This window comes from Xiphophorus couchianus, chromosome 13, assembly GCF_001444195.1.
Source record: "Xiphophorus couchianus chromosome 13, X_couchianus-1.0, whole genome shotgun sequence".
In the NCBI taxonomy this organism is placed as follows: Eukaryota; Metazoa; Chordata; class Actinopteri; order Cyprinodontiformes; family Poeciliidae; genus Xiphophorus; species Xiphophorus couchianus.
The window spans coordinates 29,782,711-29,807,722 of record NC_040240.1 but is presented as its reverse complement, the minus strand read 5'-3'; the positions used below and the strand labels follow the sequence as shown (position 1 = coordinate 29,807,722).

General features: G+C 38.6%; 2 protein-coding genes across 2 annotated transcripts; one reads left to right on the top strand and one right to left on the bottom strand.

The window, feature by feature from the left end:
* Positions 1-1,291: 1,291 nt before the first annotated feature.
* On the bottom strand, positions 1,292-14,521 carry paqr7a (progestin and adipoQ receptor family member VII, a). The gene is made up of 4 exons (XM_028035811.1): positions 14,384-14,521; positions 7,525-7,602; positions 6,380-6,517; positions 1,292-4,716 (listed from the first exon to the last, which is right to left on the bottom strand). The coding sequence occupies exon 4, from the start codon at positions 4,682-4,684 to the stop codon at positions 3,626-3,628; it is 1,059 nt and encodes a 352-aa protein (XP_027891612.1). The 5' UTR covers positions 4,685-4,716; positions 6,380-6,517; positions 7,525-7,602; positions 14,384-14,521; the 3' UTR covers positions 1,292-3,625.
* tmem222b (transmembrane protein 222b) lies at positions 12,740-23,721 on the top strand. The gene is made up of 6 exons (XM_028035813.1): positions 12,740-12,939; positions 14,423-14,507; positions 15,325-15,356; positions 15,432-15,528; positions 15,618-15,748; positions 19,339-23,721. Exons 1-6 carry the CDS (start codon positions 12,821-12,823, stop codon positions 19,424-19,426), a joined length of 552 nt encoding a protein of 183 aa, XP_027891614.1. The 5' UTR covers positions 12,740-12,820; the 3' UTR covers positions 19,427-23,721.
* Positions 23,722-25,012: the final 1,291 nt, after the last annotated feature.

The window sequence follows — 25,012 nt, the reverse complement described above, 5'->3', positions numbered from 1 at the left end:
GGGGGGAGCAGGTTTTCTGCAGGGTTTGGTCCGTGGGACACAGTTCAGTGTGAAAGCTAATTGCACCAGCTGAAAATGTAACAAATGTTGCAAATTTGGTCCTCTGTCCCGTTTGGTTTTCCTTCCTCATTTTATGTCAGCCATATTGCCAGACTAAACAACGTTATACAAGGAGGCAATCAGTGGATTGCAGACAGCTGAGCGATCACACCAACATCAAACAGATGACGTGGTATGGCGAGAATCCGTGACAAATCAATATAATGATGAGGCTGTAAATAAGGTGCAATCAAACGTGTGGAAAAAGGCAGCACCTTTTTTAATGGTCCACTGGAACCTGATGCGAAGCCTTTTCAGCTGTTCGGCTGAAACTGCTGCTTGGGTTTTGATGTTTTATTGTTGCATCACAGCTAAGGAGAAAAGCTAGATGGGTTGACTTAACGTGAGCCAACAGCCATACAAATAGCCTACTACAAAGTTGCCATGGGAATCAGAGAGGGGTCAGAAAACATTGCTTTTAGAGGAAATCACCTAGGTGATGGATACAAACATTGTATTCCTGACCCCGCTCGCCTCCATTTTTCCAAAGGAAACTTGACACAAATGGAAAGCCACCTAACCGCTCAAATGTAACAGACTTTCAACTGTTATCAGGTCCATCACATCCCTTTAAAAAGCTCTCTGTAAAATATGTAAATAACTGAAACGCTGCTTACAGTAACATTTGATATGAGATTACCATTGAGAGCAATTAACCAGCAACTGATTCTTTTAGAAAAACCTATGAGGTTTGGTATTTGATTTGTGTCAAATGATAATTACAGTTTCATTTTCTAAACAAATGAGTCAACTTAAGTTTCTAGAACAAGGCTGCATGTGTGTTATATTGCATTTTAAAGACTGCAGTGAAGATGGCGTGTTGAAAGGATGTTATGTCTTATCTCATACCAGGGCTATGGTGAAGGACTGCTGTACCTAGAAACATTTCTGAACTTCTTACTGAACATGCAGCTTTCTACATCTGATAAGCTTATTTTCTAAAATATTACGTTTTATCGTTGCTATTCATTGGTAGAGCATTCTTTTCGTGGCCTAGCCATTGTACACCGCAGGCTACAGGAGCAAAACAAAAGAAACCATCAGGCAGTCAGGGAACTAGTCCAGACATGTCTTGTAATCTCAGATTAGAAAAGAACCAGAGTTATGTAGTGATTGAGAAAGAGGAGCTGGTGGTGAAGAGTCAGATCAAACCTCACATTTGTAAAACAGATGCAGAGGCAACACAAAGTACCACAGTGTATCAGAGTTTTACTAAGCACTCAAGGGAAACAGAGAAAATACAAAAGGCACAGTACAGCTCTTTAGACATTATACAGGTTGTAATATGTTAACAAAAAAAGGCACGTTTATTTTGTAATACAATAAATCCCTCATGACCACCACAGGAGATAGTTCAGAAATGTTAAAGTTGTTGTTAGTGTCTGCCCGGCAGAATGTAACTCTACTGGTGTCTTCATTTACCATAGATCCCGGTGAGTTGTTTCTGGAGGCTGAAGCTAACATAATAATTTGGAGTTCCATGGAAAAATCTGCGACTTCTGAACTGCGAATACGCCGGGATCCACTGTAATCGGGATTCTACTAAATGAAGATACCAATAGAGGCATCTACTGAAGATATAAGCCTTTTAACTTCTTACCAGATCTGACTTCAAAATGACTCAACCATCCCCTCCGTGACAAAATACATTCAATATTGGCAGAAAGAAAATTCCATCTAAATGATATGAAATCGTGATCTTCATGGAACAACGTACAAACACTCACAAAAAAATAACAGGATATAAACCTCAGATTGACAGTGGAAAACATTTTAAGGTGCCATTTCAGAAATTTAAAACCTACATCGATAAAACAATGAGAGCTTAAATCCTTAAGCTTCAAGTGATTGGCCACCCCACATCGTCTGATGACGTTTTGTGGAAAACAGGGGAAATGCCTTTTTAAAAGCAACATTCAATCAGTGCTGCCTTATTAAGACTGACACAAAACAGAGCATTAACTTCTCAGAGCAAAACTATTTATATTTTCAGCTTCATTTTTTTCAAGAGGAATGTCACATCTCTGCTATCATTTGACCATACCCTATATTTAAACTGATCATCATAAAAACGAAAATATAGTGTCTCCTACTGTAAATAAAAAACTAAAAAATGTACATTTAATATGCTAAAAATAGCTACGGATCCAACTGGATTAGTCTATGAAGACTTAATTTTGGTGCACATACCAGTGATGTGTTTAGAAATGATTTCAGTCCAAACACCGTAGGCTCCAGAGGCACAGTGGGTGGCATCATGATTGGAATCAAAATGTAATCAGGCAGTTGCACAGTAGCATCAGTCATTAAGAAGAAGAATAGGAAGGTCACTAGTTAGAGGCTGCCTTGGATATCATTAAAAAAATGATGGTGGCTTAAAGAAGTGACATAAAGGGTTTGTGGTTGCATTGTACGATTAACATTCGTTCCTCCTTCATCTGCTCATGGAAGGAGATTAAACTAGGCGAGTCATGCAAACAGTGTTATGCAACCCAATGTTCAGCTCTTTTCCACTGGTACGCTCGACTTGACTCGGCTCAGCTTGGATCTACTCAACATTACTACTGAGTATTAAAGTCCAAAAGTAGCACGACGTGATCTGTATGTGACACCAACAGAGCATGAGCAGAAAAACAATCTGCACCTTAAATCACAGTCTATGGTGTTGTTTTCAATGTTGCCAATTTCTTTAAAGTTCCTTAAACTACGCTCAGTGGCGTTGTGGGTCTTTACAAATGGCGGGTCTGATTAGTGGAAGGGAATCACTCTTGTGATACAACCAGTGACTCCCCAGGGTTTCACCCAGTGTATTGTAGGCTAACAGGTTTACAGTTGATGCATTGAACTTGTGTTGAAGCCAGGAGCTCGGACCAATTGCATCGTTCCCACCCCCTGCGACTTGGCCTCCTGCCTAAGGTTTTTGTGCGGATCATGTGCGCCACCTTTCAATCAGAGGGCAACAGTCTTCAGATGTGTTTTCAGCAAGACTCCACACGCTTAGCATCCCCAGCAAAGTAACTATTGAAAAAAGGGTTGGTATCATGTAACCATTACTAGTAGAGCCGAGTTGAGTCTCGCTGAGAAAGTGCTAGTGGAAAAAGACCATTAGACTCCATTTTGATCCTGTAACACTCCCAAATAGTTCTAGGATACATGCTCTGTGTCTGGTGACCTTCCATTGCTGTTTTGAACAGACATTCTGGTGACTAGATAGTGATGCCACCCATCGCTTTTCTGCATGTGCACCAAATTATGCCCAAATAGGACCATTCCTTCAGAGCATTAAACAAGCTAAAAACTCAACAATGGCAGCTACACAGTTCCTATGTTTAGTTATAGCAGTACAGTGCAGTGGCAATGTAATGAGGCAGTGATATTATTATTTCAGTAATAAGTTAAAGAAATCTCAATAGAAATGCACACACAAAAAACCCCATCCTAGTCCAGTTTGTTAATAAAAGGAAATCCCTCCAGATATGTTGTTTTCTGTTAGGAAAGGCACTAAGATCCCAAGCTGACTACTTCTTTATTTTAACTTCAGTTTGAAGTCAAGAACATGTTTAACTTTCCTCAGCATGAAGGCCGTGATCAGTGCACATCCAACCAGTGTGAGCACATACAATCCCACAAAGAGAGCGGCATCGTCGCTTTCATGCAGACGTAAATAAAGTTGCCCGCGGTGCACATAGTCCAAGTAGGAAGCATGGATTTGACAGAAAGTGCAGCAAGAGAGCAAAACATGGAACACCTGGTGACTTTGGCCCACAAAATCACACCGTCCAGGGAGGTAGCGCTCCAGCAGGGGGAAGGTGAAGAAGAAAGAGCAGCTGAGAAAGAATGCCACCTGACCGAAGTGGTAGGCGACCGCCAGATCATCGTTGGACCAAAGCAAGAGTCTCTTAGCCACGGGGCTGCTATCCCACATATAGGCCAGCGCTGAGGGGACTACCTGGCACACCTTACGCACCCAACAAGGTCGGGTATGGTTGCAGTATTTCCCATAGCAACATCCAAGACAAGACAGACAGCTAAGGATGGTGGCAGTAGGCATGAAGAGTCCTCGCATGCTTCTGTGCATGGTCTCATCTACTGCATAGTAAAAGTGAACCACAGCACTGCCGTACTGGTACTGCGCTACCCCAACATAGTCCAGAAAGTAGAACAAGTAGTGACACAGCTCAGATTTTCCACCCAGCAGGTGAGCTAATACGCTGAATCCTGAGTAAGTTAGGGAAGACAGAACGAGGATGAGCAAGGGCCACGAATGATGGTCATTGACAAAGTCCACCATGTCTGCAAGTTGGCGAAGCTTAACTAGAAGCAATAAAAAGGCAAGCAGGTGAGTCCAGACATTTATGGTCTCGTTATGGCGCTGGAACAGGGACAGGAAGTAGTAGCGCCAGCTCTGCTCGAGCGGTCTGTAACCCGCGGAGATGTAGCGTTCCCTGAAGTAGGCAGGAACCTCGGAGTCTGTGACGGTGCCGGGCATGGAGGGCGCCGCCTTGGTCAGCAGTCGGGGTACCTGCCGGATCTGCTGCCGGCTGATGAACACTCGCCCAATGCTTTCCATCACCATGGTCGCCATGGCTGCCTGTGCTGACGACAAAAGGGTGGACCCTGCAGAAAAGGGAGTCAATGTCATTTATATAAACACACTGATGTCTGCAACCTGCAGCTCCGGAGTCAAAAGTGGCTCTGAATAACTCTGGTTTAAAATGATAATCAGCTAATGTTTTTAATAAAACTTTAATAACAAATACTGGTAAACGCTTATTGTTTTCACTTAATAACTTGGTATTCCATGACATAATCACACAAAAAATACTAGAGGTATTGTTTCTTTATCTTTTTTTTTTGTTATTCAGTTAGAAATTGTCCTTTTTTTCCATTTCCGTTTTCAATACATTTCAACGTCCCACAGAAGGAAATGTACCCATCTTCTGTTCTGCAAATTTTTAAAATCTTATCTTTATCTTAAAATCTAAATCTAGAAATAAAATGGGGTACTTTAGAAGGGACAATTTCCCTGAAGCAGACATTTATCAAGTAAAAATTATGTTGTCTTTTTAAAAACAAGTCTTATTTAGCTGCACCAAAGTCAAATTTGGTTTCTGGAATTGTAAAGGTGGCTGAGCCCTGCCCTAGAGTTTATTTCCTGCCACATATATTACATAAAGCTAATTACAATTTATGATACTTAAAACTTCGTATTTGAAAGCTATTCTACCCTTTCAACTTTAGTCAAATTATAATCACAACCTTTTTATTGTAATTCTACGTGAACGACCAACACACATTGGGCACTGGAATAGAAACGAGACACGGTTTTCAAATTTATTTACAAAGAAAAACGTGAAACGTGTGGCAAACGTTTATATTCAGTCCCGAGTCTTTGCTAAAGATTCTTTGTTGGATTTAGGTCTGGACTTTGGACACTGTTAGTGTAGATTTATCACATTAAATCCCATTCAACATTCAAATTTGTGGTTGTAACGTCATAAAAAAGATGGTGTGAAAACTTCGACATAGATTGTCTAGATTGAGTGCATAACGAAAACACCATTAATGAATGCTGTCCTGCGTACCTTCTGACGTCATTCCCCATTTTAATTGGCTGTCAGACACTCCGGAAACTGCCTGTTAACCTTGTTACCTCTAATGCCACCACTTAACCCCTCCTAGAGACCCCAGCTGATGGAAGTCGATCACTTGCATAGCCCATCACTGCGGTCTCCATGGTTACCACTTTCGGATCAGACTTTCCTTCAGGGTGCTTGGTTATTATTTTGGTCATAAGAGAATTTTGAGCATTTTTGATTGAATTGTCTGTCGTAACAGCGGGTTAGGGGTTGTTATTGTTGCACGCAAACATTTAGATGTCACGGAATCCATATTTCTCAAAATTGGACAGAAAATTGTTACATTTTTCAGCCTGGACAAACTAGCTACCAACCGATTCCAACTTTAAGCTAAAAAGAGAATCGCATCCTCCAAGTAGATAAAAAAATAATAATTTCAGTTAAAGAAACAAGACAATTGCCAGCAAGCCCCTCCTTTTGGCCACTACTTCGCTTTTTACTGGTTTGTTTTCTTACCTGTCAGCCAGGAGCTTGCTCGTGCGTGATAAAACAGTAACCCGTGCGAGGTGTGCCATCACATTAATGGCACTTTAATGAGTAAAGAGCTGTGAAGTTCAGTCATAACCCACTCGGTAAATTATAACAGCTACAAAAACGACAGGTCCTGTTTAACAGAGCTCATTTAATAACCATATTTTTACCTTGTTGTCCTTATTTCCGCAGCAGACTCTTTTTCTTCGCCCAGCCGCAGACAGACGACATTCAACAGATTAGGTCGTTAATGTGAGAATTGTGCACCAAGCTGCTTTCAACCTCCTCCCGGAAGTTTCCCTTCCTTTCTGCAACAATAAAAGCACAAATGTCTCCCTTGTTTTTCTGTCGTCCGTTCTCGGTCTGTTTGTTAAACAAGCTCGTCTTTTAGTTATTATGCCATATTAACGTTTTTAAAACGGCGGAGGAGTAAATTTAGTTCAGGTGAGGAAACTGTAACACCCTATTACATTTTTTTTCGAGAAAAGTTTGTTTAATTTTGAAAAACACACCGGAAAAGGTAATCTACTTGAGTAGCGGGAGAAGCAGGAAGAAGTATACGAAATGAAATCACAACTAAAAAACTCCAACTCAAGACAAAACGACCTCCTTCATTCATAAAAAAATATACCAAAACATTCTACCTCTGAATTTACTATTTAGTGCTGTTTCTGAAGCCTAAAAAGAATTCAGCTAGCATTCTAATTTTACCTAACCAGCTAATTCAAGTTTTTAAATCTTCTGTAATATTACAAATAACATTCAAACTCAAAGTCCCAGCTCATGTCTGTGGTTCAGGGCATTTCTGCAAAGCAAGTGAAAACATCCAGTCTGTGTGGGTGTGGAGTGCTGCTAACATTTTTTGTGAGTGACTGTGTGCTGTCATGTTGTCTACAGTTTACACATACATGAAATAGAGTACATCATACAGAGCAACACACAAACCTCTAAGACCACATTGTATAAACAGAATATGATATTGGTTTTGTTTATGTTTCTGAAGTCAGGAAATGGCTCAGAATTTTTTGAATTCTGTGTGATATTGTTCCTCCCCAGTACAGGTTTGGTTTCCTCTCTGACATCTTTCCAGTAGTTTGGAATCTCTCCAAACTACGAGAAAGGCTTGCTGTGTAAATATTTATGCCTGATGTGATTGTGAAATGAGGCTCTACTGATTGAAGACAAGTGGAGGCATCCACTTGATAATTTACACAATAAAGAGGACAGAGTAGGCTCTGATGAGGTGCAACAATTCCTTATTTAAATATGCTTAGCTTTTGTCCGTTTGGAACTTTTATGAGTTGGCACCATTTACCTGGTGGCTAGGAAACTGGTGCATTTTGTTGTCATGGTTGGCATTCCACATGAAGAGACGAATCAGCTTGGACATGCCCTGGAAAGAGATACAGACGCCTGCTCTGAGCACGTGACTCACATAAACATAAAGTTCTTCTAATGACATGAAAAATTTGTCTGAAAAAGTAACAAATATACATATGAATCAAAACATAGTAGGTGTTTAAGTGGTTATTAGGTAATGGCGATCTCTGTAAAAGATTATTTCAGGCCCTCCAGAAAATGCTATGCTTTCTGTTCAACAAGAAAACTTCTAATGTAACATTTTTGTTTTAGCAGAAATACATTTTTAAGTTTAGAAAATAATTTCTGATGTAACAATAACTCGTGGAAGGTGATCGACTGAGCTCCACATTCATTTTTGCAGTGTTCTCTTACTTAAACCCAGAGCTTTAAGGTTTCAGTTCAACACTCCTCCCCTGTTTATCTCACTTAAACATTTTGACACTTCCTGTTATCAACCGCGCTTGCATAGTAAGATTGCACATTCACTAAAAATAGATGTATATGAGAGAGAAATGGATAGATGGAGCAGAAGTATTGAAAGTAGTTGGAGTGCAGTGTTTTCAATCTCGTCCAGGCCTGTTTCATTAGTTCATTACTTTAACTGATTCTATTGAACCTTATTCCAAAAGCAACGACTGATTTTCACTGGTTCATTGTCAGCTATTTTTGATTTGGATTGGTCATTTTGTCAGTTTCAAGACATTTCAGTGATCGTTGTCAGCTTTGTGGTCATTAGCAGAAGGGTACCAACAATTATGTCCACGCATATAGCCTAGATCAGTAGTGTCCAAACATATTGCCACTTTGGCCAACATTGTAAAGTGAAAGATACTTCAGTGACACAAATTGACTCTTAAATACAGTGCAAAAATTATTTTAATTGTGATTCTGTTTTTTGTACATCTACGTGTGTAAGAAAGAACAAAACATGAAATACTTCAATCAGATTTTTGTAGAAAATGGGTCTGCAGCTCATGTTTGATCCAAAACATAAGAAGGATCTCACACGTTTTGCTTTTTAGCAGAAAAGCTCACAATTTCTGGCATTTTGAGTCGGTTATTATAAGCCACAAAAACAGGATAAGGGTGTTTGCTGCAGGTTATCAGCCACCTGTTGTCGTTGGTCAAATTTGTACCGTTCTGAACAACATTTCCAAAACGAGTGAATCTATCCTGAACCAAACACATACATAGAGACTGAGGACATGTAGAACAGAAAGGTGGACATGTCAGAACAGGGAAATTGCATGAAGGTCTATGTCCTACATTTGCTTAACCTGTTTTAAGGTCAATTTAATGTTCCTGGTGTCATCTTCAGAGTGTCCACACAGGGGCAGTGCTTCCTCTTGCAAAAGCCTCAGTTTTAGTTGGACTCCATTGAACATAGTAATTGTGATAGCTGTACTGGCATGTAGCGATTTTTAATGAAACTTTTTCTCTCATGCTGAAGAACAGCACAGGGTAAAGATTCTTCTTTGTTGCAAAACTTGTTTATTGCCAGAAGATGATTTAAGCAAAACATGGTGACAGTTTTAACAAATATGTCAAACACATTTATTTAAAAAAATAATAAAAGTGGCATACTGCAGTTTTAAAGCTGGCACTGTCTTATTTAAATTTACACAACTTGTTCCTAATCTTTGCTTCCCAGCAGACACTCAGTAGATAAAAGACAATAAATAAATAAATACAAATAAAATAATAATAATAAAAAAATTAAAGTGTTTTGCAAAGTGAAAATAGTGGTTGAGATGTTATTGATGTAAATTCACGGGCCAATCAGCGAATACAATCTGCTGCCAATCAAATCGCTAGCACACAATACCCGGCCTGGTCTGACTTACACCACACCTGAGCTGGCTCCAAAAAACAGGGAAGAACTGCAAAGTATTTTCAAATGGAGAAGAAACTGGTCAGACCGACTGGGGAAGAACTGATTAAACCCACTCCATTGAGAAGAGGCTATTGCCTACCCCGAAATACCTCACATAACCTCGTCTTTTAAATCAAGACTTAACATGAACCTCTTATTTTTTCCAGATGCCCATATTATTAACTGGGTATAAATAATGGTTAAAATAAGTATTTGATACAGTTCTAATTTTTCAAGTTACTAATTAATCATTTAACAACTATACAAAGTGATTCTTAGGATTTGTTCTTGATCTCACAGGTGAGGTGTACCTGTGATAGAAATACCTCTGCATACCACATAAGTGGTGAAACATGAAAAACTGACTGAATTAAATTATTTTATGACTGAGTCTTTAAAAACTATGTTTTAAAATCCCCAAGCAAATTCAATTCATTGACTATTTCTGTAAAAGAAAAACAAAAACAAACACTGAACTGATATTCACAAAAAGATCTCCACATTTAAACAGATCAAGATTTTGATTAAAGAATTTTGAAAGCTTAATGTGCTGCATTGTTTCTCTATAAAGCACAATAAGAAGCTTTATTGTTTGAGTTAAAACTTGTCCTCATTACAAAGGCAAGGACAAGGTCGGATCGGAAAGCAAATACGTAGTCATTGGACAATGCTTTATTTCATAGAATTATTGTATAAATTCTGTAAATAAATCAGCATTTTTATTCTACAAACGTTCCTGTAGAAACGTTTGGCAGAGAAAGTTCTGCTCAGCTTTAAAACAATAGTTCTGTTGGCTCCCTCTAGCAACACAAACTGTAACTTTTCAACAATTATGTTCGAGATATGTTTGCGAAAGTTCAGAATTTGACCCGGTTCCACTCGCGAGGCTCAGTAACAACGGAGCCAAACCGGGGGCCCCACAGACACTTGGCATTTTGCTTTTCAAACCCCTTTGACTGAAAAGAAGAAGATGTATCTAAGTTAGACTCCACAAAGCAGCCCATCCTCTGGCCTAATTGGGTTGGATGGCTCAGCAAGATATCGAGGTGGCATTTTGCCGGAGAATTCCCCCAGGTTCCCCGCCTGATGAGCTCGCCCCGACTTCGTTTATCAATGTCTCCCAACTTTTGCTGAGTGGTTTGTTTTTGCTCTTTGCACACTTTATCACCTGTCACATCTAATGGGGCCCACTGTGGAGTACATGGGGCCACAGCAGATCCCATGGGTTCATCTCTGCTTCCGGTTTCCAGCTATCAGATAGCTTGATAGCTGGAGATCCTCCACTTCGCTGCAGACTGCTCGCTGTGCTGGCGTGAAAACACACTTTTGTGGCTTGCTGGATGGGGATCCTGTTGGAGCTCTCCATATTGAGGCTTTGATGGTTAAAAATAGATCTGTGCAAACTGTAGCTAAAAAGTTGGCCGGCAAACGGAGATTAGTGAAAACAAATACTGGATGAATTGTTAAAATTCACTGTTGACTTCAGTTCTGACTTTAATCTAAAACCTATTCATTATTTTAAGCAAGATAGTTTAGAAATTCATCAGTAGATAATTATAAAATCTGAAAATCTTAGTTCCTGGGGGGGAGCACGTTCCAGACAACCTTGGTGAAGACGGCACAGCAGCGCTGAGAAGGGCTTTCCTCCGCCGTCCCACCCTCCACCTTCTACACTGTTAAAAAAGTCACTGTAGAATTTACAGTAAATTACTGGCAGCAGGGTTGCCAGCCAGTTATTGTCATTTTTTTTAGAGTAACCTTACTGTAAATTTCTTACTGTTATACTGTAATTTTATTGCCGTACATTTTTACTGTGCTTTTTACTACAATCTTACTGCAAGTTTATTAGTTTTACTGTAATTGTATTACAATAGCACAGTAATTAAATTACATGGTTACTGCAATTTCATTATATTTTTGATATAATGGAATTACAGTAATCCTGTGGTAGGACTACAGTAAGTTATGCCATTTTACAGTACTTTAAGAGGCTCTGCATACTTTAGCTGTTAAAAGTTCAAATGTGAACTTGCAACTTAATTTACCAAACTCTCAAAAAATTTATTATTTAACTCATTTCAAATATATATATATATTTACAAATAAAGCCCAGGGGCCCTTTTTCCTCTAAATTTAGCCCTGTAAGGAATAATGCAGTTACTTTTTCCAATGACAGGGGAAGTCGGATGGATGAACAAATGGATGGATGGATGGATGGATGGATGGATGGATGGATGGATGGATGAACAAATTAATGGATGGATGGATGGATGTTTAGCTTTTAAAACAACAAATATAAGCTCATGAAATGTAGCAGTCAGTTGGTCAATTATCCCTAGACTGATAATTGAATTTATTGCTTGTCTATTCCTTTTATTTTAAATTACCGGTGAAGCTTAATATCTGTACTAAGGCTTTATATTATACAAGATCCATTCCAGGCAAACTCTGAAGGTTTATATTTAAGTAAGGTTTCTTGTTTTTGTTGTTTTTTTAACATAAGCTTCATTGTTTAATTGTCATTATCTATTGGCTGAGCCTGCTGTGCAAATACAGTAAACAGTAAGAAGATACTTTAAAATGTATTTACTACCAGTTGTATGTGCTGGTTTCACAAGTTTAATGTTGAAAAAGTATTATTCATTATTATTCATTTAGAAAAGTGTTTTTTCTGCCTGAATTTGTTGCACGTACATTTATACTTTTGTCTATCTGATTACATCATTTAAAAATATTAAATTAGTTACTCAGTACTTAAGAAGCATTTTTAACAAATATTTTCATTCTTTTACTTAAGGTTTTTTTTTTACGACTACTTTATACTTTAATTTGAGTAAGAACACGTTTAAGTAATGCTACTCTTAAAATAGCTCTACCTGCCTTTTGTTCTGTGCATTTAAACGACTTATTTCCTCTGGAATACACTTACTAAATTTAATTTTTATTATTTTAATTCATCTTTTTTTTAACTGTCTTGCAAAAGAATTAATACGCTGTGTTTACAGTGTAATGATATTCTTTAGCTGTCTGTTGGACAACTGCGCTTAGTGAATGAAAGTCAGGTAAGCTAAGTACTCATTAGCTTACCTGACTGCATTTTTCAGAATAAAACATTTTAGCATTTATTGTCATAGAAATACTAAACTATTTTCATGTAGACAAGTGAAAATAAACTAAATGTTATTTAAACTATTTAAGCTGTTAAAACAAAAAAATAAATAAATCAGCGGAAGCTTTGCTGTTTGCTTATATGAACTACAGAAAACTTTTATTGTGAAATCCTGAATGCAGTGTATTCCGGTTTCTGACCTGGACTTGGGCGGTAACTTGACACAGTTGCTATGAGACAAATGAAGTTCGTACTCCTCAGCTGGCTATGGCGGATGTTGTTGAAAATGACAGCATGAAGAATTATCATCTAGCGTCAGAAAAAGTGGCCCCGGAGATCAGCCGCTTTCCCCACTGCATCGTGTGGACGCCCATCCCCGTGCTGTCGTGAGTTCCGGTCGTCACCCTCTGTCTGTTTTAACTGAAGGAACCTCTGCACCTTGTAGGAAAGTGACAGCTTTATTAGCTTAGCCTGCTAACAAAACGGACAACAGCACCATCCTGTTGCTATTTGTTGCACTTTATTAATAAAGAAAATGTCATTACTTTGACCGTTCCTATTGCCATGTGTGAGATAATGGGTCCTGTACATAAATAATTAAACAGTAAATTAGAAGTATGATATACAGGAAGCGAACAACTTGGAAATCCGAAAGGCTTAAGCGTATTTTCTGCTACTTTCTGTTTGTACTGAAGTTCTGGGTTGGAAAGGAAAAAAATGATCTCGGACAAACATTTCTAAAGTTGGGGTCGGGACCCCACCAGGGGCCACACATGTGTAAGTGTGAGGTCTTGACAGAATAAACTGAATACCAAAAATGGCAACGATAAAGCATATGAATGTTATAAAACAATAGCGTTTAAAGAAGAAGAAGAAGAACCAGGACTTGAATAGGTAAAAGCAAAATATCGTCTCTTGTTAATTTTTGCTGGTTTAATGTTTAGACATGCACCCATCCATTTTCTAACACCCTTGGAGGGTGCTGGTGCCCTTCTCCAGCTAACGTCATCATAGGCATATTTCCAGTAAAGTTTATGTTTTACAAATTGGCTAAAATGGGATTGTTACCTCTGGAAATTTGAGTCTGGAATATGAATAGGAATGAAAAATGTATGGGAAACATGTAAGCTGTTTATTTTCACATCTAGTGGCTTTTATCTTACTAAAGTGTTTATACTGTTTCATCTAGAAATATCTAAAAGCTTATTTTAATTGAAAGAGTTCAGGTTTTCATTATTATTGAATAAAGTATGGAAAAGTTTTTGATATATGTAATTTATTTCCTCTTTTTTTTAATTGTATTTCCAATATTAAGTCACTCAGACTATAATGTTTAAGCCGATTTTCTATAAAGGTTGGACAAACCTGCTATAAAGTCAGCCACCATATCCATATTTTTTACATTTCAGGCATAGCTCTAATGAGCATTTTAAGTTAATATTGTCTAATAAAGCTACAACGGCGTATAGGGGTAATTGTAAATCAAGGGATAAAGAAAACTGCTACTTAGGGGTAAAGCTCTGCGGGGGAAAAAACCCCGTAGAAATATCTAGATTAATTTTACATATTTAAATTTTTTTTATTTAAATGTGGATATTTTCAGTTGAATGGTCATAAATTTGCAACAAAATAAACCTGATCATTTTCTGTGACTAAAGAAAATTAGTCATTAAGGTTATTTAGAATTACTTCCAAAGTGTAGGTGGTACACGAGGTTTCTTTTCCTGTGTCAGAACAACATCGAGCTTCTTCCTCAGTGTCTCAGGCATGGACTCCAGATCCGCTCTGTAAAATATCCGTCCACAAATATCAATCTGCAAATAAATATACCTGTGGGTTTCTTCCCTCCGCCCCCCGTTTCTCATCCAGATGGCTGTTTCCTTTCATTGGTCACATGGGAATCTGCACTTCCACCGGAGTCATCCGGGACTTTGCTGGACCGTACTTCGTCTCAGTGAGTAATGAGTCAGGTGCTCTGAAACAAAGAAGAAGCAGATCTATTTGTTTTAGGTAAAAATGCACTGATCTGATATTAAAAACTGTCTCGGCCCCGATATTGAAAAAAATTCCAGATAGGTGTCGACAACAATGTGTCTGATCCATAAAGGCAGATCGACTCAGTTTAATTCTATGCTTGCTTTATTATTGTTTTTATATTCTATTTATAATTCCTAATTGCATCATCTGAACCATTTGATAGAAGGTTGGTTGCAGTTTTTTTTACATATTTAACCAAGTTAGTCAATCTTTTGTCAGTTTCTTTATTATTTGTTTTACATAGACTGTTATACTCCTAATTGCAATAACTGAACAAATAGGTGTATTTTGTGTATTTAAGTGTGCTGTACTGTGGTATAATTCACTACATTTATGTCTGCGTTTAAAGAAAGAAACCTTTTAAGTCAATTCAGCTGTTTTTCTGTATCGGATCGGTATCGACCGATACTAAACCTCAGATATCTCAGGAGTGACAGAGGAGGATTGGTGCATCTCTAATATTAAGAGAGGTAAATGACTTCTTCAACCTGTATTAAAATATTTGCATTTGTAAAATAAATACAACTGGATCCAGATATGTACATGCACAGAATAAAAAGACACATACATGTTTCTTTTCCTCCTTGTCTGAAGTGGAATCAGACCAAACTTCTCTTGTTTTACGTTAATTAGAATGACCAAAATGACTTCCATTTTCTAAATGCCTCAACACTTTTTTTTTTTTGTAAGATCAGAAAAGAGGGTAAAAGATGAATGATATTTATGTTTTGCAGGAAGACAACATGGCTTTTGGGAGACCCACAAAGTAAGCATGCCCTTCAGCAATAACTAACGCCTAATGGGAACGATGAAATCCAAACTCGCCTCTTTGGATCTGCAGGTACTGGATGCTTGACGTGAGTAAAGTCTACGCCAGCGGCTCCAACGCCTGGGACACGGCCGTGCACGACGCCTCAGAGGAGTACAAGCACAGGATGGTAACTAAAGGCTGCTTTTATGGTTCTAATCTAATTTATAGATCGCTGGGATGAATTTAAAATGCTGAAATGTTTCTCTTTCTCTAAAGCACAACCTGTGCTGTGACAACTGTCACTCTCATGTGGCCATGGCTCTGAATCTGATGCGATACGAGAACAGCACCTCATGGAACATGGTGAACCTCTGCCTTCTCTCATTCATCCGCGGAAAATATGTCGGGTAAGGCAGAGGTCTTCCATCATCATCATCATTGCAGTGTTTCAATTACAACAAACTACTTCAATGCAATTTTTGTTCAGATGTTATATTTTCTGGATAGACATTTCCTGCACTCCGTGGTCAAACTTGATGTGTTCAAAATGCTAAAGTTCAGAAAGACTGCTGAAGGAACAAATAAACTCATCAGACAAATCTGTATTAATCACAATCAATATTGTCATTGCAATTTACAGCAAATGAATCGTAGCCTGAAATGTTACTAAATAAATGAAGAATTCCTGTCCTAACAGAAACTGATAATTGACGGAACAAAAGGAATACGAGGATATCATCTGCGTATAAGGCGATTGTTAAACACTTTACATCCCTGTGCTGTCAAACCGGTTCCAGCACTAAGGCAAAGAGAAGTCCTTGGGGGACACCTCTTGCAATTGGGAAGGGATCTGATTAGTGTCCATCTATTGGTGAATTATTCAATGTTTGAATCATTTTAAGGAAAATTGTCCCCCAAATTAAATTTCCCCAGAACTGCAAACATGTCTCTTGTAGACAGTAGTGTCTATGAATAAAGCCTTTCTGGTGATTAAACTCATTGGTCAGCAATTGAATCTTAATCACGTTTTTGGATGTTGTGCAGCCCTATTTCCATGCATCAAACTGTAAACCAGCATTTAAGACTTGTGTCTTAAATCCAATTTAAGATATAAATGGTACATTTCAAAATCTTTAAAAAAAGAAAATCCAAATAGTGTGGTGGTAGTTTAAAAAATATAGGTGCTTTGTGTCAGCCTGTCACAGCGGTGTTCAAAAAGCTCTTCTAAATTAATCTACCTTATTCGTTTATCCAAATATTGTCTTAATTTGTCATTATCCACATAAAAGTAACAAACATGTCGATAAATTTCACTTGTGTGTTTCATTTTAAAACATTGACATTTTCTGAGTACTTTAAGTTTGATCATATTTACCTACTCTTCGGTCACACCGGTCTCTTAGAAACCCACCAAGATACATTAAAGTTTGTGGACACAACTTCACAAAGTGTGAAAAACTGAAAAGTAAAATACCATTTTCCTGAATCCATCAGGAAATGGTGTCAGCTTTAATCTTATTAGGGAAAGTAACAGTGTCTTTAAACACGAGGGGCCTCATCCATAAAGCGTGCGTCCGCACAAAAATTTTGCGGCACCATATTTTATGTACAAGTCGGCATGTATAAAAATTTACTTTGCGTCAAAGTTTGCGTAAATATATGCACAATTTTTCACTGGCGTGAAAATGTGCGGCAGCCACACAAACGTTTTCTGTGGACAATATCAAACTACAAAGCATCAAAACTCCCCTAAATCCACTGAAATCTGATGACATTCGGTGTTATTTAGACTAAGAAGCATGAAACCCGATGTTTTTCATGATTTTAATATTTTATTGATTGATTTATTGGTTTTTCATGATTTTATCATTTTATTGTTTAAAATAAAATATTAAACGGTGAAACTGAACTGCATTTATCCTCAAACAATAAGCTAACACGCACACAAAATAAAGAAAATAAAAATAAAAGTTTGTGAAAACCTCGCTCGAATGTAAATAGTACTTTTTCTCAGTTTTTGTCTCATAAAGATGTAACGCTTCGGTCCGTGCGCCGAAGCGCATGAAATGCATCTATGGGGTAATTTCATTCTCACTAAAATTGGATCAGCAGATTAACTCAAACCTGCTGATTAAAAATAATCAACAGGTTTGATTCTTTTTAAGGTGATCAAGGTGTGTATGCAATCACACGTATTATTGACAGAACAAAAGGAATATGAGGATATCATCTGCGTATAAGGCGATTAAATATATCCATCCATCCATTTTCTAACACTCTTGTCCCTAATGGGGTCAGGAGGTGCTGGTGTCCATCTCCAGCTAACGTTCTGGGCGAGAGGCGGGGTCACCCTGGACAGGTCGCCAGTCTGTCGCAGGGCAACACAGAGACAGGCAGGACACCACACACACACACTGACACCGAGGGAGAATTTAGAGAGACCAATTTACCTAACAGTCATGTTTTTGGACTGTGGTAGGAAGCTGGAGAACCCGGAGAGAACCCAGCATGCACAGGGAGAACATGCAAACTCCATGCAGACAGACCCCGGGCCGGGAATCGAACCCAGGACCTTCTTGCTGCAAGGCAACAGTGCTACCAACTGCACCACTGTGCAGCCCTAAATAAAATATATAATTATTATTATTATAAATACTTATACTGCTCCGAACAAGGACGTTGCCATGGTTATTGCTTCACATGGTGGCAGACTTCCGGGTACTTATACTAATTTACATACAGTATGTATTTATGGAGGTGACAGGGCGGACCAGCAGCTGCGCTCTATTTCCCACAAATTAGGATTTATAAAGGAAAGGTGCGCGGCCACGTGCGTGCGCACGGCTTTATGCATCCGATGTTTTTTGTGCGCCGCACTTTTCTTAATTTTTCCGTACACCAAGTTTTAGGTGTGAAAACTGTACACTCTTTATGCATGAGGCCCCAGAACCTTTTTTTTCCACCCAAGAAGCCCACAATGTCCAGCTGGCTTCTTTACAATCAGCAAGAGAAAATAAACGCTGTTCCTCAGTGGGATCCCGAGGGCCCAGGCATGATTTCACTGGGTCTGAACCTGCTGGGTCCCACGATGCAAAGAGGAGAGGAAGGCGCCCTGATTCTAAGGATGCATAATGAGTTATATAGGGCAAACCTTCACAAGGCCTTTGGGTATTTCTACAAGAAACTGCTACACCTCTAGTTCTGTTAAAAAAAAAACTATGTTTCACAGCAACTTTTCCATACAGCAGCAACCCTAACAACTGAGCAGCAAAGCTGTTTTTACTGCATATAATATAGATGGAAGAAGATCTAAAAAAATAACATGAAGGATAGAAATGTGCTTTATTTAAGGAACGACCAAACAGAATGCATGACAACATAATCTAAAAACGATTTTCTGTTAATGCAACCTCGTTTCATGCTTTTGAGTCAAAAGGTTACGTTTTGTTTTTGTTTTTTTTTAGGTAAAATGCATAACTTTACTTCCAAAATTCCAGATTGTAATCGAGTGTAGAGGACCGCTGGAAACTTTTTCATTAATATCTTTAAAATTATAGTGGCGCAAATTCATTTTTGTTGTTTTTTTGTTTTGTTTTGTTTTTTTACTGCACAAACTTAGCACAAATATTTGACACCAATTTTGTTAGATTTGGAAATTGTGAGGGGGTGCTGGCTGACCTTTGGACCTTTTAGCTTTGATTAATGTCTTCAAAGTAAAGAAGTACAAATGAAAATTTTTGCTGCACAAATGTGTGACACCAATTTCTTTAGATTTGAAGAAGGCAGGGTGAAGACAACTTCACTCAGGTAACAGCGGTTGGTTTCAAGATATCGACTCGTTAACATGAGAATTGAAACGAAAGCACAGCGTGTCCATCAACCCTGGAAGCTCATCAATCCTGGAAGCTCATCAATCCTCTGGATGTTTACTCTGTCTGATCTTTCTGCAGCAGCATAAACTCTGCTGTCCTCAGCTTGTTCTCTGTGCTCTGTCCAGCTGCGCAGGCGTCCTGAAGACCTGGCTGCCGTTCTTGTTGCTCGTGGGCATCGTCCTCACAGTTGCTCTCGCCGTCAACATCCGATGACCCGGGGTCGGGTCAGGTGGGGTCAGGCGAGGCGGCGGACGCGACATCCACACGATCCGCCCCGCCCTCCACACTGTGGCGCCACGACCAAACACAAACCACCTTTTGAAGAACGCCATCGCCGCGTCGAGCAACAGTAACCGAGGACCTGAAGCCTGCCTACCTCCGGGAGAGGACACAGGAAACGTGTTTATTTTTATTTTTTTTCTGACTGCAGTGCCGAAGCTATTGTACCTCAACGATTCATATCCATTCACACATATGCATTTTTATGAATTCCAGCTATTGGACATTTGACAATAACAGCTTCACACTAATTGTAAAGAAGTTCTGGCCTAGTAGAGTTCATGCCTTGCTTTCAGACTGATGGGGGGTGTTTACCTGATATCTTCAGTGCTTCCAGAAAGCCATTTTTATACTGGAGCACAAACGTCATTAGCTGCCTTATTGCAACTTTCTAGCATTTCATACTTGATCTAATGTAGCTCTTCCACAGCAACGTGAGCGTATTTTCCTATCTGTACACGACACACCGAGCAGTCGGCATCTTCTGAGAGAGATATTTTCTTAAAGATTCCTTGAACACGTCTAACCTCACGGTACTGTTTTCAACACCTCATCGGTGTGACGATTGTAGCGACCTTGGTGAATGTGGCTGTGATAGATATCTCTAGGGTGACCATCCACAATCCCACTGGGATGTTTTCTTTCTGCTCATTACTGATTTTTCACACAGAAATCAGTCAGTGCCTGATTCATGACCTGTATCGCAGATCTCTTCCACGGCGTGGCATTTTCAGCGTTCTTTCTTTTTTTCTTTTCTTTTGCTATTAAATGTTCTCTCCTCATAACGGTTGACACTACAAATGCGTTGCTATGGCTGTCGGAGTAGAGGGGGCAGACTCAGATCCTGTCATTGTTTGCAAACAGAGACAAAGGAGCGTGGAGCTCTCTCTCTCTCTCTCTGTTTCTCTCTCTCCCTCTCTCTCTGTCTCTCTCTCTCTCTCTCTCTGTCTCTCTGTCTCTCTCTCTCTTCCAGCAGCAGGTAGAAGGATTCTCAGGTTTTTCACGCTCGCCAACCATCGCTCAGTGTTTCAGCGAGCTCCGCCGCTTCCTGCTGCTTTCCCGGCTCAGCGGTTCAGAGCTGAAAGTCGCTGGGAAATATCCGCACCGCCTTTTTAAAGTTTAAATTCAACCCAACCAACATCCTGTAAAGGTCGTCTGCAGATGTTGAGAGAGTACCTGTTTCTAAACATTATCTGGCTCGTAGGGCCAGATAATGACGGAGTATTAGGGCCAGAATACGTGATTTTGTTTTTTTTCATAACAATTTGACAATGAAGTCATATTAGTAGAATAAAGATGCAATATTATCAGAAGGAAGTCTTAAAATGACAAGAAAAATGTTGTTTTTGGTTTCTTTGAAATAGACTCAGTTTACACAATTGTTTCAAAGTCCTGCTCCTGATGATATTTTAATGCTGATGTGTTCAGACATTAAATATGGCTTCTTTGTATATCTGAATGCAAAGTAAAACTTCACAAGATGCCCAACATTGCTCATTTTAATTTTTTTTATTTTTCCTCTAGGAGTTACCATAACATTACTACTTCATTCTACTAATATAGCTTTATTCAAATATTATGAGTTTTATTGTTTTGACTTTGTCATACGAGATTTGTCTAATACTACAATTTCTTTTCTTTGTCTTATTACAACTTCATGCTCACATTCTGCCTTTTTGTCATTTTTTTTATTCCCATATCACTCTGGTTTGATTGTCATGATTTTTTTTTTCTCGTATTGTTACGACTTTTGTCTCATATTACAACTTTCTTCTCAGAAAATTTAGACTTTATTCTCACTTTATTCTGGTAATATTGCAAATCAATTTTTGTGCTATTCTGACTCGTTTTCATATTGCAACCATATTCTTGTAATATTCTAAATTTGTGTTATTGCAACATTATTCCTACATTACTCCGACTTGCTGCCTTACGTCTTTGGTTTTGCAATATTGTGACTTTGTTCTCATATTATGTGACTTTTTCTCATAATTAGCTATTTTTTTCTGTGCCTGGCCCTAACACTCTGTCCTACATTCATGTGTACAATTTGCCTCTCTTCCCTGTAAATAGGGAATGGGCACTAAAATGCCCATTTTAGCGGGCATTTTGTAAAAACATTATCTTGACTTTTTAAATCTTAGTCATTTACACTAAAATTGTACTTTGTATTCCATGTTTCCGTTTAACGTCTGCTGAGGGTTGCAGCAGAGCCGTGCCTAAAACAGACTGTGTGCTACTTTTTACATATTCTGTCAGGAAGACCATGCACATGTATGGCTGCATGTGTGTGTCGCTGCATGTGTGTGTCGCATGCATGCAGGAAAAAGGTTTGAAACTGAAAGTCGTCTTTCGTAATCGTCTCCGTCTCTTTGACCTTGTGAAAAGTATTCACACCTCTTGAACCTTTCCAAAGTCCAAGCAGGATCTTCAGGATCTATTGTATGCAATAGACAACACTAGAGAGGAGGAACACGGTGGTGGCAGCGTAGTGCTGCGGCGAGTCTTATCATTTGGTCTATTCAAGGAGTCTGCAACCTTTATAAACCAAACAACCGTTTTTACCCCCAGTCCAACTAAATGAAACTCGTTTATAGTCACAAATGTTACGTAATTAATTATTTAAACAGAAAAAAGTTTACCACACAATGATGAGGGAAAATAATTAAATATTACTGATACTTCACTTATTCTGTCTGCAAAAAAAGCCCCTAAAGTGCTCCATTTGCATTTGTGATATATATATTTTTAAAAAAGTGTTGTTTTTTTTCCCCCACTTTTTTTAGCCAAATTGTTGAGAGAAATTATGGAAGGTTAAAAAAACCCCCACAGGTTTCACCCCCTCTGCTCTATCGAATAACATCCTATTAAACGCAGCCTTTTATGATTTTAATGTGAAAAAAATGTGGAAAACGTTCAAGGTGTGCCAATACTTTTGCAGAGCTTTTAATTTAGTGCTGTATATTTCTCATAGTTTCTTGCGGGTATGGAATAGCTAATTATCTTTAATCAGAGTTGATAACAAATTTGAGTTAATCATCCCTGCTTAAGTCGAGACAGCAGTAATGTTTCATCATCTGCAGCTGCAGACCGTCTCCATTAGTGCTGCTTAGATCAAAGCAGCAAAACAGAGGAAATGACACGCTGTTGTAGAGTCCATGTAGTCAATTTCAGGATTTTTTTTTTTAAATGCGTTTGCCACACTTGCATTTATTATGTTGCTTTAAGGCTGGCCAATAAGTTGATTTTTATCGATTTGATTGAATTTTCTGGTTTTGAAAATGTAATTTATGGAAAATCTTTCTTCACTTCGGGTTTCCATCATTCAGAGTGATGTTTTTTGACATGTTTTGCAACTTCTGTTTATTTCAACTTTGAATTAAATATTAAGGTTTTTTCTGCTTTTGTTTTTTTTGTAGATATTTTCAAGATATCTTCTGTTATTTCTTTCTTTTTATATGTATGTGGCAAAAAAAAAACAAAGGGGGAAAAAATTTTAATCGGAAATCGAGTTTTGGAATAAAAAGATAAAATCATGTTTATTTTTAAATCATATCGCCCAGCACTACGTTAATTACAAGATCATTTGGAAACCAGTTAAAAATCTTTCCAAATATTTTCTGGACACTCTTAAGTTCTGAGACATCTTGCTCTCAGGGTCAGGTAGTTTTGGGAAACATTATTGAAAGAAATGTCACTTTTTAAAAATATCTAACACTTTCATTTATGCTTAAGTCAAAATATGGTTTCTTGTTTCTATTAGCTGGATTAGAAAAGATGCTCATTCGTTGCTATTAGAGAAAATAAATATCCAGCTCTTTTGAGACCGCCTTATAACTGCCTGTCATATAGGAGCTTACTTGTGCATAAAACAGAGGAGAGGTGGCTCCTTTGTAGGAAGTCCTGCACAGGAATGCAGTACTGTGTGGAGATCAATGAAGCGGTCTTAGGTGTAGCCTGCTGTGGTGCCTTTCCGTATCCAGGAGCCAGGTCCAGGAATGTGGGGACCTGCTGTCCCGCCGTTCCAGTCTGCGGACAAAAGACAGTCAGGACGGCATTACTAGTGCCGACATTCACTGGTTACATACTTAACACGGGTCTGTTGACTCAAACTCTTGTGTCGTTCCGATCCTCCAGATATCTTTCTTGATGCTGGGAATTCTCCCAAATTCAGAAAGTGACTGTGTGAACAACTGTAACCCCAATAAAGATGTCTATTATTCTTGCAATGTGTGGGCCTTTTCTTTTTTCCTCCCCTCCTTTTAGGTTTCCATCATTGAATTATGAGCGCTGTGTTTCATCAGGGCTGTCAGCTTGAAGGATGACAGCTCCTCTTCCTCCTCTTCGAGTTTCTATTTATACACTCAGGAGTGATTCCCGTCAAAAATGGTCAGAAGCTGTCAGAATACACATCGGCCATGAGGAAGTCTTCGTAGCTTTGTAAGTGGCCGACAGTCCAGTTCAGAGGAGATTATCCTACATATTGGGCCAGAAAGTTGGAAAGTTATTTTTAAAAAAAAGTTAAATGAAAAAAAAAGGGTTTTCTTACATATTAGTTAAAATTCTGTTGTGATGATATAAGACAGATAATCTGTGGGGGGAAAAGAGCTCCTGATTCCCCTAGTACCAACTACAGAAATACACAACTCAGTCGAAAACAGCCAATCAGAGCCAGGAGGAGGACCTTAGCGCTGACAATCACTCTCACCCCTCCCACTTGCTCTTTGCTGAGCTACAGCTGGTTCACCACAGCACAGCCTGCCGTGAATGCTGATGCTAGTTAGCATAGCCAACAATGACTGCGAGTAAACGGTTTTTCTTTAATGGTAAAATGTTTTTACACCATTAGTACACTGAGCAGCGAACACGAGGTTGATTGATAGCATTAAGACCCTCCTCCTGGCTCTGATTGGTTCTTTTTGACCGTAAGCCGTGAATTAATAATGGTAGAAATATTAGCTTGATTTTTTTTAAAAACAGATTGTCTATCTCATACCATACTGTCACAACATGATGACAGTTTTAAATAGGGGAAAAACATTTTTGTAAAAATTACACACTGCAGCTTTAAAAGGGAAATATCCCAGGGTCACAATTTTAAGGGGCACCAAAGTTGTTTTTTCTTCTTCTTTTTTTAAATGAATACATGTTTTGCATCACTTGTTATATAAATCTCAAAGGTCCATAACATATGAACTGTATTAATATGTATGGGACTACTCAAGTGTGAACTTATAGTAATTATTTGCAGGTCAACATGGAGCTAAAACCTTAGCAGATGTAATAAATATACCATACATTAATTCATACCCACTTATCTATAGAACTAACTATTGTTGCATTGGAATTTGTATTAGAAGGAGAATCTTTCTGTAGTGGTAAAGACACCAAATCTGGCTCCAGCCCAGGGCCCCACATCCTTGGGAATCCGGCCCTGACTACAATGCAAATTTTATGATAAAAGTTCACATTTAAAAATCCATGTTTAGGCTCAGGTAGTCATACTGGTTCTGGGGGGAA